The following is a 14,077-nucleotide window of genomic DNA, read 5'->3' on the forward strand; positions in this document are numbered from 1 at the left end:
TTGGTTGTTTTTCAATTACATATTGTTTGACTTCTAATCTGGGTTTTAATCTGTTTTGGTAACAGATTCAAGGCATTTCCCAAATGTTTCCAATGACACAATGGGGCTTGTTTGGCATCCAGAAGACATGCTTATAACAGGACATTTGGACTCCTTGTGTAGTTGTTTACTTCCTGGGCTCATTGACCTTGTCTTCGCTGGAGATGTCTGTTGATCTATGTCCCATATTTTTAAATATTTGTGATGTATCTGTAAGACAAAGCAAAAGTGCTCAAAGCAGTACACAGCACTCTAAGAAATGAATGTATCAGGTATGTTTCAGGAGAGCAAATAAACAACCTTTATCATAGCTAAATCCAAAACACTTCAGGATTAAGTTAGGATTAGCCAAGGGATGATCTGAAATAGACCAATGAATTGTCCGATGGCTACTCCATCCTGCACAGATGACACCGTGAAACTTCCCAGAAACCAGTGCTTTTCTGAGTCTTGACAAGGGCTGTGGAAAGGTTTGTGGAGGAACTTTTAGCTTTGTAATTTAGCAAGAGATGTGAATGCAAGCACTCCTGTGCTCACTCTTAAACTTAATTAAGTATTTACCTGCTGCTAAACTGGTCCATGACAACAGATCTAGGTGCCTGAAATCAGTTGTTACAGAGACAACATCTTCCATACATCATTTATGAAATGTATCTGTAAGATTCATCACTAAGAAGTTTCACAGATATTCACTTGCAAGTGGTCACTAATATGAACATGCAAGATCCAGTGCAAAGTTCAGTTCAGAGTTTTTTTTTATTAAAACACCTTTTCACATTCCCTATAGTAACACACTTGTATGGACACTTGTGGGATGCTAGAATGAACATCTTTCAACAGAATTCAGTCATTTGTGAAAGGCTTATGATACAAAAAACATTTGCATAGGGAACAATAAATTAGAAATACTAGCCAGTAACTTGAGCTTGAAAATTTAAAAGTTTGGAATGAAGATATAAAACCTTTTTGTATTTCTTGCTGATTTTGTGCCTTTGATGCAATGCTTTAAGCAGTAACTATATATGTATATACACATCCATGTCTTCTCTTTCTAATTAAAATGAGAACCTTCTTACCTGTGGCCCAGATTTTGTAGTAATTTAATCTGCAGTAAGAAAAGGAGAGCAATTGCAGTGTCAGAGACCAGCTTCCTAAAAGATGTTAAAGGACAGTACTTTTTGTTTTTCTGTTAAACTAATGCAACTGAAAAAAACATGGGCTTCAGAGATTAGATCCAGGTCCAGAACTGGATCCAAGATAATCATTTATCATACTATAGAGAAGAGGAATAGGTATGGAGTTCCGTAGTGGACAAGCTGGGCACAAGTATAACTTTAGATCTCTCCTAAAATCCCAGGAATAAGCATTATACATAACTGTTTTTTCAGATACAAACTCACCGACCTCGGTGTAGTATCCACCCACTCAAGATGTTTATTTTGCATCATCCAAAATAAGCATGATTAGCAATCATTCCTTGAAGAACCATCATAGCAAACTAACCAACAACATCAGAACTTTTAGAAGGAAAAAGCAGTTTAGCAAAGAATAAAGAATATTTGTGTCTCTACTGAGAGAAGCACTTGGTAAAGTACTGAATCTCTGAACAATTATTCAAGTTTTTAGAGAGCCCAGAGCTCGCTCTTCTGTTAGGCCCTAATTGCAGCGTAGCATCCAAATGAGCTATAAATTAGCTGGCTCCAAGACTGGTAGCAGTCCAGCTGCTGCAGCACAGGGAGTTCAGCACAAGATGCAAGATCACATCGAAGTACATACATGGCTAGGCAGGTTGTGCTGAGCTCTGTTCTGCCACAGTAGAGTGTTACTGATTACCAAGTTAGCTAGTTTAAAGCAAGCTTAGATATTTCTACATTCTATTAGCATCACAGTAGTTACTGCACTGCAGAAATGTACTTTCTCAGCCATAGTTTCCCCTTTTATTTCCTCAGAGCGTGATGAATTGGGAGGCTAGAAAGACAAAATTTCATTAGCAGGGGAAATTAAAGATGGGAACCCAGGTCAGTGGTTTCCTGAGCCACTTTCCTATGAGAATTTTTTTGCATTTTTTTCCATTAAATGCTTTAGGAATATCTCTTTTGTTCCCCCTGAGGAAATAAATTTTGTAAAGAAGAGCCTGGCAAACTCATAAGTAAGTGCTGCAGAGCTTTTGAAACAGTTGCAACATCTTCCATCTCGGCTTGTTTTCTTCTCCCAGATGATGTTTGAGATGAGTACTCTAGGTAGCATCAGGATGCCCTTGTATTCTCTGTTGGCAACAAGACCAAAAAAAGAAAAAAAAAATGTACGAATGTAATGAATGTAAATAGCCCCCTGCCCTCCCCTCTCCTTTTTGATCAATACAAAAACTTAAAATAAAATAATATCTTCCTTAGACCACTGTACAATGAACTAATAAATATGCACAGTTCCCTGGGGAGATATTAGCATTATCTTCATCAGATAAAAAAGGAGATAAGACAACTGGGGATTTGGGTTAACAATCGAAGAGTGGAGTGCAATACTGTAAATCAGCAACATCTGTAACTGTGTGTTTACTGATAAAAGTCAGATTCTTATGGAACTTGCTGGTACTGAATGGATCTGAAAGTCAGTTCCTTTGTTTACAAGTAGATGCCCAGTTACCACAATTAGGCCCTGATCTTCAGTTACACAGGAACAAAAAAAACTTTCCCAAGAAGCATCTGAGTAGATTAACAGAGAGCAATGCGTCATCCAATTTCTACTATATATTTCTACTCCATATTTCTACTCCTTCCAGTAGGCTATCTGCTCAGTACACACTGAGGAGAGAGAAACCTGGCACCGAGAACCACGAGAGGCAGTATGCAGTTGGAGGAGTCCTCTATACCAACCAGAGGGAAAGGTCAAGGAGAGATCCCAAACTTTATAGACTTTATGTTACATGACAGAAATAATTCTGTCCACCGAGGATTCACAACTGTCAGGTCTTTCCTGACATCAGTTGCCATAGCAAGTCTTCCTCCCACAAATATCTGCTAAGAGTACGTGATGGCCTCTAACCTAATAGTTTAGTCTGTCAGCACTGAGGCGCCTCATTCCTTTTGTGGACTTACCCCCAAAGGATTTGCCCCATGAGTCAGAGGCAGGAATTCCTGGTTTATAATTCAGTGTTTATTTCAGAGTATCACCTTGTTTTTCATATCCTGACTGCCTGAAATGCCCCCCAGTTTTAAATTGACACATCCTTCATCCTCATTTCCTGTCTGGAGCTATTGTGCCATGTTACTGTCCACAGTTAAACACGTGCCAGATCCCCCTTCCAAGGGGGTTGTGCGAGCAACATGTGCTAGGTTGTGCTACGTTGTGCCAACAACATGAAGCAATTTCTTTACTACAGAAAATTTACAAAATGAATTTGGGATCACTTGAGTAAGATGAGAAAGTAGCTGAAAACAAACACATTTCTGCAAATAGATTTAAATTTTACGTGTTTCCATCACAGAGGGTACACTCTGAGGCCGTACAAATAGGTGGCTAACAGTACACCGTGTTCCAACTGAGGCTGCCAGTCCTCATATACTCCTTGGACAGACTCAAACAAACAAACAAACACACAGAGGCAATACGGGAGGAGAGATATGAAGTCAGAATGTACCGCTGAGGTAAATTTGACACAATACCAATTAGTATTTGGCGAAGTGGCTATCTCATTGTTAAGATATTTCCTTCAATATGTTTTCAGAAACTGGGACCATTAAATAACTCAGAAAGATTGCCAGCTCTGATTTCAGGAAGGAAACCTCCTCCCAGTTCCTCTCTAAGTAATTCATTTCTTTTGCAAATACTTCCTATGGATGGCGTTTAAGATACAAATTCTTGAAACACAGGAGAAAGAGAGAAGAACACCCACCCCAAAACTGTGGGTTCATTTCTAAATGTCCCAAAAGTCCAAGACATTCAGGTTCATGTTACCCTGGATGGCAAATCAGTCAGGACTACATTGCAATTAGACCTTTAGACAACTCAAATAATTCAGAATTTAACTAATTGTTTTTCTAATGCACCACTTTTCTTAACATAATGCAAACACTAATGATTCTGTGTAATACAACACTTACTGTTAGTAAACAACATTTACTGTCTGAGCCCTGAGCTCAATTTTATAACGGTCTCTCAGGGAAGATGAAGCAAAGTTCCTAAATTTCCATCCTGGATTATATTTACTCTGACAGAAACTATAGAGAGGCAAAGGGATGGGAGCAAGGCTAGCACTTATTATTAAAATGATTTTCTTCATCTTTCCTTTCCACCGTGTAGTACTCTGATCTGGCTGTGACTTCAGGAAGATCACTGCAGAACTGAGTAAGTTAACAGAAATTATCTGAGGAGCAGAACCCACATTGTTGTCTGAACATAGCAAGTGAAAGAGACCGTGGGATCTGGTGTTGAGACTCCACCATAATTACTGAAGCAAAAATGTTGCATGTCCTCCTGTCTCTTAGCAAAACACGGCTGTCTCTGTTGCTGAGCCTTTTGTCCCATAAACCCTTCTGGAATACCTGTTACTGCTTAGACAGAGGCAAATTATACAAGTTTTTTGATATGTCACTATAGGTAAGTAATCCATCTGGCATGTCATGCCATGAGGATATCTGCTGGCCAGGCTAGCACCTGAAGGCCTCCTTCCACTCACAAATTAGGGGAGTAGCAGACCAAAAGCAGCTGCACCTCTGAGCCAAATATTTCAGCTGGCTGTAAAGAAGCAGAACAGCTGGGGAGGAAGTTTAAGCCACTTGATCACTTTATGAGGAGCATTTTCCTTTTCTTGAGTAGGACCAACAACTCCTCGTTTGGACCAAACCTCAGTTATGCACTGAGTGAAAATGAGCTACAGTGAACTGTTACTACATTAAGTACATGAAAAGTATCTGAAGAGGAGACTGTTACAGATGTGAAGACTATTTCTAGGAAAACTTGGATAAGATGTGCAAGTGTTCTATGCTGGCTTCTTTGGTCTGTTTCCGAAAACGAGGTTAGTTTTACAGAGAATCTAAGTTTATTACTCTCCTACTGTTAACAACGATTTATACAGACAACACAAAGAAGACTGCCCTCCTTTGACACTTTTTCCCCTTAGAATCTAAGGGGGAGAGAGGGGGGCAACCAACCCCTCCCACTCCCAGAACAGACACCAGATATCTGTCACAGCTACTCTTGACCATTTTTCCTTTTGTGTTGGACAGGGACAAACTTTCTTCTGTGTGACTTTCCAAGGAATGCCTGGTATAACACAGAGGAGGGTTTAGCTCAATTTATTTTTAGAAAATTGAGAGCAAAGAATAAAAACAAACCTTTAAACTAAGAGAGACAATGATATTATAAACCCCATTGGCCTGTTAATATGTCTGTTTATTGTAACACAATCTGTGACCTTCAGTGCTCTGCCAGTGTCTGTAAATAATACAATGGACTGCTTTTTTATCCCAGGGGGATATGAGTGCTGATGGAGACTTTCAAAATTCAAATGGATGCCATAAGCTGACGCAGACTGTGCTATTGTGATTCTTATTTATGAGTCTTTCTCTTTTTTCTTTTTAAGTAAAGTTCCAAAGTCACAAAGCAGATGGCAAAAAATCCTACCACAAAAAAACAAAAACAAAAACAAACAACCTTCTAAACCCTGGTTAGAGGTTGGATTGATAGCTTATCTAACATTCATAGAAGTATTCCTGAAATGTATGTTCCTGAATCAGATTTCTTGAGAGCAGAAGAACAGCTTGTTCAAGTCATTGTCTTTTTTTTTTTTTTTTAATTTCTATTTTTTCACTGACTTCTTAGTCCTATAAAGCTGTTCAGCATATTATACTTCCGCCTGCAGAACCACTGTAAAACCCCTAAAATTTTAGCTGAGCTCCTCCACATATGGTACTGTTCTCACCTCTCAGAAAAACATAGCTGTGACATATCTATGTACTCTGAAGTAAAAACTTGCTTGCCTACAAAATTTCATACAGTGTCTTAGTTTTCACCACCAGCCCACAGAGTCATCCCATTTGTTGTGTCAGTGCATGAAAATGAACCCAGAAGGAAACACTCCGTGAATGTAAGTGACTTCTTCCCCAAGTGATCAGACATTCCTCCTTAGTTTAACTTTTATTTTCACATTTTAGGAAGGACCTCACTTTTCCGGATATCCCATAGAATGAATGTGTGTGCATGTGAACAAACACACCCTGAGGGGATTCACTGACACCAAAAACACTACAGATATTAAAAATGGAACTAGAACAGTGTCTCTCTCACTATATATATATATATATATATATATGATATATATATATATATATATCTCAGTGATATGTTAACCAGCTTAGCAGGCTTCTATATCTGAATCTTGAGTGCCTCAGTTCCATCAGGACCCTGAAGCAAGCATCAGCCATCCCCAACCTTGTGCCATTCTGTCGGCATGAATATTTATGGCACATATCCAAAGTTATGCAGGTGTGTAACACAAACTCTTGGAAAATCAGTATTTGTCATTTACCTCCCGTGACCAGCACTACCAAACACCAGTCAGTTCCACAGGCTTTTATATTGATCATCCTATAAAGTAGTACTGAAAGCCTGACAAGTAAGAATATTTATGAGGGGATTGCCCAGTAGCTGTCCAGTAGAGGTTCTGAACAACTACAACAAAAAATTAAATGTAGCAACACTAAAATGTAGAACTCCATTTCATTAGATACACAATAATCTCAACCCAACTTTCCTAGCTTTATTTGCTTACACAAAAATGCATACTTACAGAATGCCTGTTTTCCATAGAATCTGCAAAACAAAATTCAATGTGTAAATAATTAAGTAGCACATTGAGGAGTGATCAGTTTCAGCAAACAGCCTGTTATGTTTAATATAAATTTGTTTGTTCATTTTGCAATGATGTAAAACTGTTACCTTCAATTAAGGTTCAAATTCAGTGAAGAGAAGTTGTGTCAAGAGATCTAACATTCAAAGCAGAGGGTATGGACTGGGCTCTGGGTTAATCTTAATAGTGTTTTTTTTTTCTTCTTTTTGTTTGTTTGTTTGTTTTTGTTTTGTTTTGTTTTGTTGGTTTTTTTTGTTTTTTTTTTTTTTTTTCTATAAATGTGGAGTAATCTCTTTATGCTTCTAAGTATTTTTAAAATAGCAAGTAACAGCATCAGTCCTCCTATAGGCAGACATTCAAAGTTTGAGAATTGCTCTGAAATAAATATAAGGATATCACAAAAAAATACTACTACTGTAAACAGACCTTAAGAAACTCCCTTGGCAGCCAGCACAAGGAACAAGGAAACTGAATAAGGTGAAATTAACTTTGCAGATAACAATGCTTAAGTCTCTTTCTCTCGCCTTTGTGTTTGCAACCATGTACATTTATGTGCAGGTAAGCTCATACTGTTTCTACCATCGGCATTTTTATTACATGCCTGTGATTCGTCTTCACTGAAAGCAACATCATGAACACAGTATGCAATCAGGGTGCAATTTCTGGAATGCAGAGAAACACATTACCTGAATGTTGCTTTCACAGTACAGTATGAGTTTTCTTCAAGATAATTCTACCCACGATGTTTAGGCTAACAAAAGGCTAAAAACTCAGGCAACTACAGCACATTATATCAGTGCATAAACTTAATTTCAATATGAAATTGATGGCTATAAGTTTAGCCAGTTTGAAAAGAAAGAAAATAAAAAGTTACATAGGAAACACACAAAGTTTTTTGTGTTCTGCAAGCAGCCAGAAGCGAACAAAAATGCTACTGACCTACTGCTACATCAAAGCTTGACCTTAAGTGGACAAAACTATATGTAAGGTTTATGAAGTAAAGTATTAATGAGCTGCAGTTTAGCCCTCTGTGACAATGTATTGTGCTTCCAGGAAGGAGGAAATGAGAAATTCTGTATAAATTCCAAACTTCAAAAAACGGGATGTTTACTACTCCAAAGCTACTAGGTCACAATGACAGATAACCTCACCTTCTTGTAATCTGTCACCCAGATTCAACACGCTGTGTTTTTCTAGCTAAGGACCATATCTCTACCAGGAAGATGTCACACTATGTGTCCTTTAAAAGTACTGCTAGAAGGCCATATGATTTCTAAAAGGTACCAGTCAGGTAAACCAGCATACATCATCAATGTTTAGGTTTTCTTTATTTAAAAAAATCGTTACCAGCAAACAGCACAATGATGTGGTGCTTACGCTGATTCTTTGCTACATCAATCTTTTCACAACCTTATTTTTTCATTTCTGTTAGAAATATGAAGTTAATTTTACTTGAAGCAAACTGATTTTACTGTGATGAAAGAGAACATAGATTTTTTTCAAACGATACCTGACTTTCCCCTACTAACAATAACAGGGAAATAGAGATAAGCTGGATTCTAGTCATACACAGAAAATCTGGTCAAGTTTCTTTAGCAGGGCAAAGAAGGAGTTGCATATTTTGTTAAGAGAAACAGGGATAAATGACCTGAAGAGCCAGTGCTGCTGACTTCTAAAAGATTTCAAAGTATAGGTGCTTTATGGATTTCTGATGGATTTAAATTCTTGCTGTTGCTTTTAGTTGATGGGGCTTAAAATTCAAATAACATATTTTTACAGAAGAATACATTACTGGCAGTAATTTAAGGCAGTGTCATCCTCATCTAGTCTGACCTTTCTTATTGCTAGATGCTATGGAGAAGAGAACATAGGCCTGAGCAGTTGTAATTTACAATCCATCTCAAGCCCATCTCCAACACTGGTGAAAACTAAGATGCTGGAATACCAGCAGAAGCAGCTGAACTACAGGCACATACTATATTCTGCCAAGTCTTTCATTGGAGTAGTAGCTTCTAACAGGGAATCTTGGCAGGCAGTTTTGGGAATAGATCTTGCACAGGGGCTTGCATGCAATTGTGCTTTGTATTTCAGGTTCAACCAAGGTTAGAAGTTCCCTGCACATTTGTGTCTTAGTGAAACCACCTGGCTTTGCCTAACTTTTGGCTGAAGCCAGAGTCAGCATTGGGCTCTGGAATCAATGTCTCAGATTGAAGCTTTGGTCTAGCATGTCTTAGAACCTAAAGATACACTGAGTTTTTATTTTGGAGAAGAGAGAGAATATTTGCATGATCTCAGACTGCATGGAACTGAGCATGTGCTCATAAAACCTGACTTTTGAATAATGTCATGAATCTCCTGACCTTGTAAGTTTTCTCTATGCTGGAAAAGGCTTTCAGTGGGAACTTTTAGCTAAGTACAGAGATATTAAGCCCTAGGCTCAGTAGCAGGAAAGTATTGCAGCAGATTTCCTGATTGCTGGGACTGATTTTTAGTTTGTTCCAAAGCACTGGATGCAATGGAGATTTCTCATGCCTCTTTCCACTGGGATATATTTATTTTTCCATAGTACATTGTTGGTTGCAATAGGATTTTTAGAATTTCCTGTCTCGTCACTGCAGCTGCCTCCAAGTAACCAGTTCACTTTTCCAGACTTAGCAGCATGAAGGCTAGCACTGCATTTTGTTCACTAGATTTCCATTTTCCTGATGAGAAGTTAGGAAGAGAGAGAGAGCAGTTATCTTGCAATAAGCCACTATGAGTTCAACTCAGTGCACATCAAGATCAGTGCAAAGACTATCACTGGCTTCTGTGAGCTTTGGATCTAATGCACAGCAAAGGCTGAGTTCACCAAAGGAGCAAGGATTTACTAATACAGTGCATTCCCCAGGGAGTGCCCTGGAAAACATAAGGAGATCTGTGAAACACAATTGGCTCATCTTCTCAGAAACGTGATCAAAACTGTGCTACCCCAAGAACCGGGACCAGTGCTGAGAGAAGGGGTGGAGCTGCGAGAAAGAACCAGTATGGAGTTGCCTGGACTTCCTGCCCATACAGCCTCATGGGAGGATGAAAGGTGCGATGAAAGTAAATCATGCTTCTAAAGAGCCTCCACCCTCCCAGCCAAACTTAGCGTCTGACACATCCTGACCCCTCCCTCAGAACAGCACCAGCTGCCAGCCTGGCCTGCTGGGACTCAGGCACAGGCAAAGTAGGCAGCAGGGCCACATTTTATCACTCTTGGCAGTCTGATGATTGAGACAATTGTCTGTTTTGCTTAAGTCTCAGACTGCCGCTGTTCTGAACAAAAGAAAATAGCTGTGGGACTTGGCTGGAAATTCCCCAGACTCCCAATATACTTTGACCTTTTCATAGGGCAGCCAGAGAAAGCAGTATTTTAAGGAAATTAGCTTATTTTGATAGATGTGAAGGACTCCTAGGCAAAGGTGCTATTGACCTGATACTAATTGTGAGCATTCCTCACAGTTTGGACTTAAGGACTGATTTAAAGCTGAGGCATTTCGTATTTTCTGTAAAATCTGAAAAATTAAGAGGAAAAGTAATTTGGCTCAGTCACAAATAATTGCATCAGACATAACAACTACTGATACCTCTTCAGCTTCTTCTGTAATGGACACAATTTCTGAAACGCACAGGCAACTCCTTGAAAAGACATATCTGTTTATGAAGCACTTGATTAATTTTAATTTAACAAACTGAAACCACAAAAGTGATTTACAAGCAAATATTGGGAAAAAAAAAAAAAAAAAAAAAAAAAAAAAAAACGTTTTTAGGTCTTGGGTGTTATATCTATCAAACTGTGTAGCCAACACCAATTCCCCAATTCATATAATTTTCCTAGAGGTTGCATTTGTCTGAACCTTTAACTTCCTGAAGGAGATTGTACTCTCAGGCATTTGCTCAAAAATCTCAAAGAATAATCAAACATAGTGAAACATAAAGGTAACCCCCCTTCTGCAAGCACTAGTAATGTTCAATATCTTTCAGAATTGACCGTTAATATACTTCCATGAATATATTCATGTACTTATTAAGATTTATTTCTTAAGGATCCTCCACTGCATTTATACTTTTCTACCTTGCAGTCAGATTTGATCAAAAGTCAAAGCAAACTTTACATTTAAATAGACTGGAGCAAAGCTATCCAAAGCAACTGCATAGCTATGTGATGCACTGCTTATCTATTTGATACACTTTTCCTGTGTATCAGTCAGGAAAAACAGACGTGATTAAAACAATAAACGGTTACTATGTTTCCAAGAATAACCAAAACTGTAGAATGTTATGCATAAAAGAGCAGGTGGACTGCAAGATTAAGGACTGTTTGCATATCATTTGGCTAATTTAGACCAGTCTTTCAATCATATCTCATTTTATTGCAGTTCCCACATTACAGCAAGTAAAGTTTAATAAGTGCTTTGAATTACAGCTCCACCATACCATCCTTTGAGGTTACACTGCAACTCACAGAACATCCTTCTAATATCTAACACTCCATTTTGTCAAAAATAGGAATAGTGAGAGGCATAATACTCAGCTTCACACCTCAGCAGAAGGCAAGCAAGGGGTTACGCAGTCAGCTTCTGTAGCTTGTTACAGGTCTAATCTATGCTCACTGGAAAACTTTTCAGAATATTAGTGGCTTTTGGGCTTAGGCCTGAAATGAGTTGTTTTTTCCTTATGATGCTGCCAGGCAATTCTGCATGAAGAGCCTAAGGCTGTTCTTCGATGTTTTTACTTTTAACTGCAAGGCTGTGAAAAATTAGTACAATGTATAGGTTCAGCACCAAGGCAGAAGTTCAGGATTCTGAAATTCTGTTCCCAGTGTTGTCACTGTCTGAACACATTACCTTAAAACAAGTGACCTAATCTCTGTGTTTATTCAGCTGTAAAATGAAGATAAAACTGACTTGGAAGTCCTCACAAGGAAAAATTCAGTTATGTTTTGTAAAGTACTTGGAGACCCTCACATGAAAAGTTCCTTAGAAAGGGAATATTGTGTTGGAGGGAGTGGGACATGCCTTATAAAACAGAAAATAATAGCAAATTAAAGCACAAAGATCAAAAATTAAATATAGTATACAACAAAACCACTTGATAACATGGATGGGGAGAAAAAGTGAAGAGTTTACAGCCCAAACCTAGACTTTCTAATACATAGAGAGTAAAGGAAATCCTTTCTCATTTAGTCTTTGACAAACTATTAAGAAACCAACTGTGTCTGAACTCATTGCTACCAGAGCACTTATAGATGGTAACTACTGGTAACTGCTAATGCCCCCATACAACATAATGCCCAAAGTCTTTGTTACAGGAGGTAACACATGTAGGGCAGAGTGGCTGGCATATCTGAGACAATTTTGATGGTGCTTAAAACAAATGAATAACAACCCATGCTACTAAAGTGATCTTATTGCTTTAGAGGTTTTTAGAGTTTACTGTTGTAGACTTCACAGATATTTGCTGGGGTTATGCCCAAACACAGTGTAATATTTTATAATGCAGAGCAAACATGGTTGAACACTTCTTCAACAAGTTGAAGAGTCCAACAAGTTGAACACTTCAACCAGGACGAAGCGTTCATTTGCAGTTTGAGATGGGTTTGATTCACAACATAGCCTCCTAGTCCCTAATGGGGTATGTTCACCTCCAGATTCACATCCTGACGCAAGGCCAAGCTTATGCAATGCTGATGAAGTAGATGTTACAAATGAAGTAGATGTTACAAATGAAGTAGATGTTACAAATATTAATCTCACTGCATTGAATATCATTGGTTTATGAGAAAATATGAGGGTGTTATACAGTTTATCAACACCTGTGATTTGTTAGCTGCTATTTGGAATGTTCTAATGTGACCTGGATTGCTTTTTAAGGCATTTATCTTCTATTCAGTCACAAATTTAACTCTAATATCTATACAAATGCTTCCTTTGTGTGTTTATTTTTTCACTAGCTTACTTACCATTATTAGCTTTTCTGATTTCACTATAAACTGTTTCAGTCCCCTTCTGTACAGGAGCTGGAAAATGTATTGGCACAGAATCAATTTCTTTTCTTTTTTGTGTTTGCCTTATGAAAAGCTCCTTAAACAAACAGAACACACTGTTTTACTTTCAGAGGAAATAGTTACATAAGCAGCAATCAGCTTGTGGAGCCTGTAAGAAAAAACAGCTATACCCCCTCCCCCAAATCCAGTCCATGTGGTTCTGAGAGGGAAATGTCTCACCTGCTACATATAAAATGATGACCAATATAACCTTCCATTTAAAAAAAATAACATTCTAATAATCTTCTTGACTTTGTTATTACTTTATTTTTACAAAAACATCTAACACTAGAGAAGAGTTTCTCAGGATCACTTAAAAGAGCTTCTTCAATTTGTTTTATGTTTTTAGGGATCCCAGACCTGACGAGATCTATAATTTGGAAGACTAACTATGCCTGATTTTGGCAACTAACCTGATTAAATCTTAGAGTCACAAAACCAATCTATTTTGCTGTTCTTTGAGAAATATTTCAGAAGAACATCCACAGATTTCACACTTCACATCTTCTATTTAGGTGCTAACTAGGAAGTGTCTCCTCTCAGTTCCTCACTACATCAGAACTCTTCCATTGCTGTGCTGAGATCAAGTGGACATAGCAGAGTAAAGGCTGAAAAGGCTTGTGCAAAGACAGAAGGTAATAAGAAAATGCAGAAAGAAAAGATTTATGCCTCTAACGACACAACTGGGAACACAAATGCAGTGTTAGTCTTAGCCATCCATTTTTCACACCCGCGGGGTTGCAAGCTCTGTAAACTTCTGTTTCTCTATGAGGTGGAAAGCAAAAAGCTTCTTTTTTTTTTTTTCCCTCCCTATTTGACATCTGTGAAAACCTACCCACAGAGTTTTGATACCACATGTTATAACTATAGACAGTTACCACAGTAGGGAAGGGCAAAGCCTTGGCCAAAGGCCTGAAAAGCTGAAGAACTCAGTTTCTCTACAGCTAGTGTAAATGCAGCTCTGGCAAGTAAAAGATTTGAGCAATTTCCTTGCTTTCTTGCATAGTTTAGATTAGTATTAAAGCAAACTGCTCCAGAAAATTGTATGCTTAAAATTATTTTCTTCTGTTGGTATAAAAGGCCATCCTGCCTGCATGAGCTTAGGAGCTTGCTGTCTGAGGATC

The 14,077-nt window shown here is 38.2% G+C and overlaps 1 protein-coding gene across 5 annotated transcripts in view; it reads right to left on the reverse strand.

Annotated features, from left to right (window-relative positions):
- Positions 1-776: 776 nt before the first annotated feature.
- Positions 777-14,077, reverse strand: part of PECAM1 (platelet and endothelial cell adhesion molecule 1) — a 31,463-nt gene continuing 18,162 nt past the window's right edge. For 2 of the 5 annotated variants that reach the window (XM_084298514.1, XM_084298512.1), the window contains 3 exons: positions 12,870-12,926; positions 6,827-6,849; positions 777-2,305 (listed from right to left, as the gene is read on the reverse strand). In XM_084298514.1, the coding sequence (XP_084154640.1) occupies positions 2,276-2,305; positions 6,827-6,849; positions 12,870-12,926 (110 nt within the window). In that variant the 3' untranslated portion in view covers positions 777-2,275. The remainder of the gene's footprint in view (positions 2,306-6,826; positions 6,850-12,869; positions 12,927-14,077) is intronic. The other 3 variants (XM_084298516.1, XM_084298513.1, XM_084298515.1) reach the window with 2 other exon arrangements.

This window comes from Netta rufina (genome assembly GCF_964035555.1).
Source record: "Netta rufina genome assembly, chromosome: 19".
NCBI lineage: Eukaryota > Metazoa > Chordata > Aves > Anseriformes > Anatidae > Netta > Netta rufina.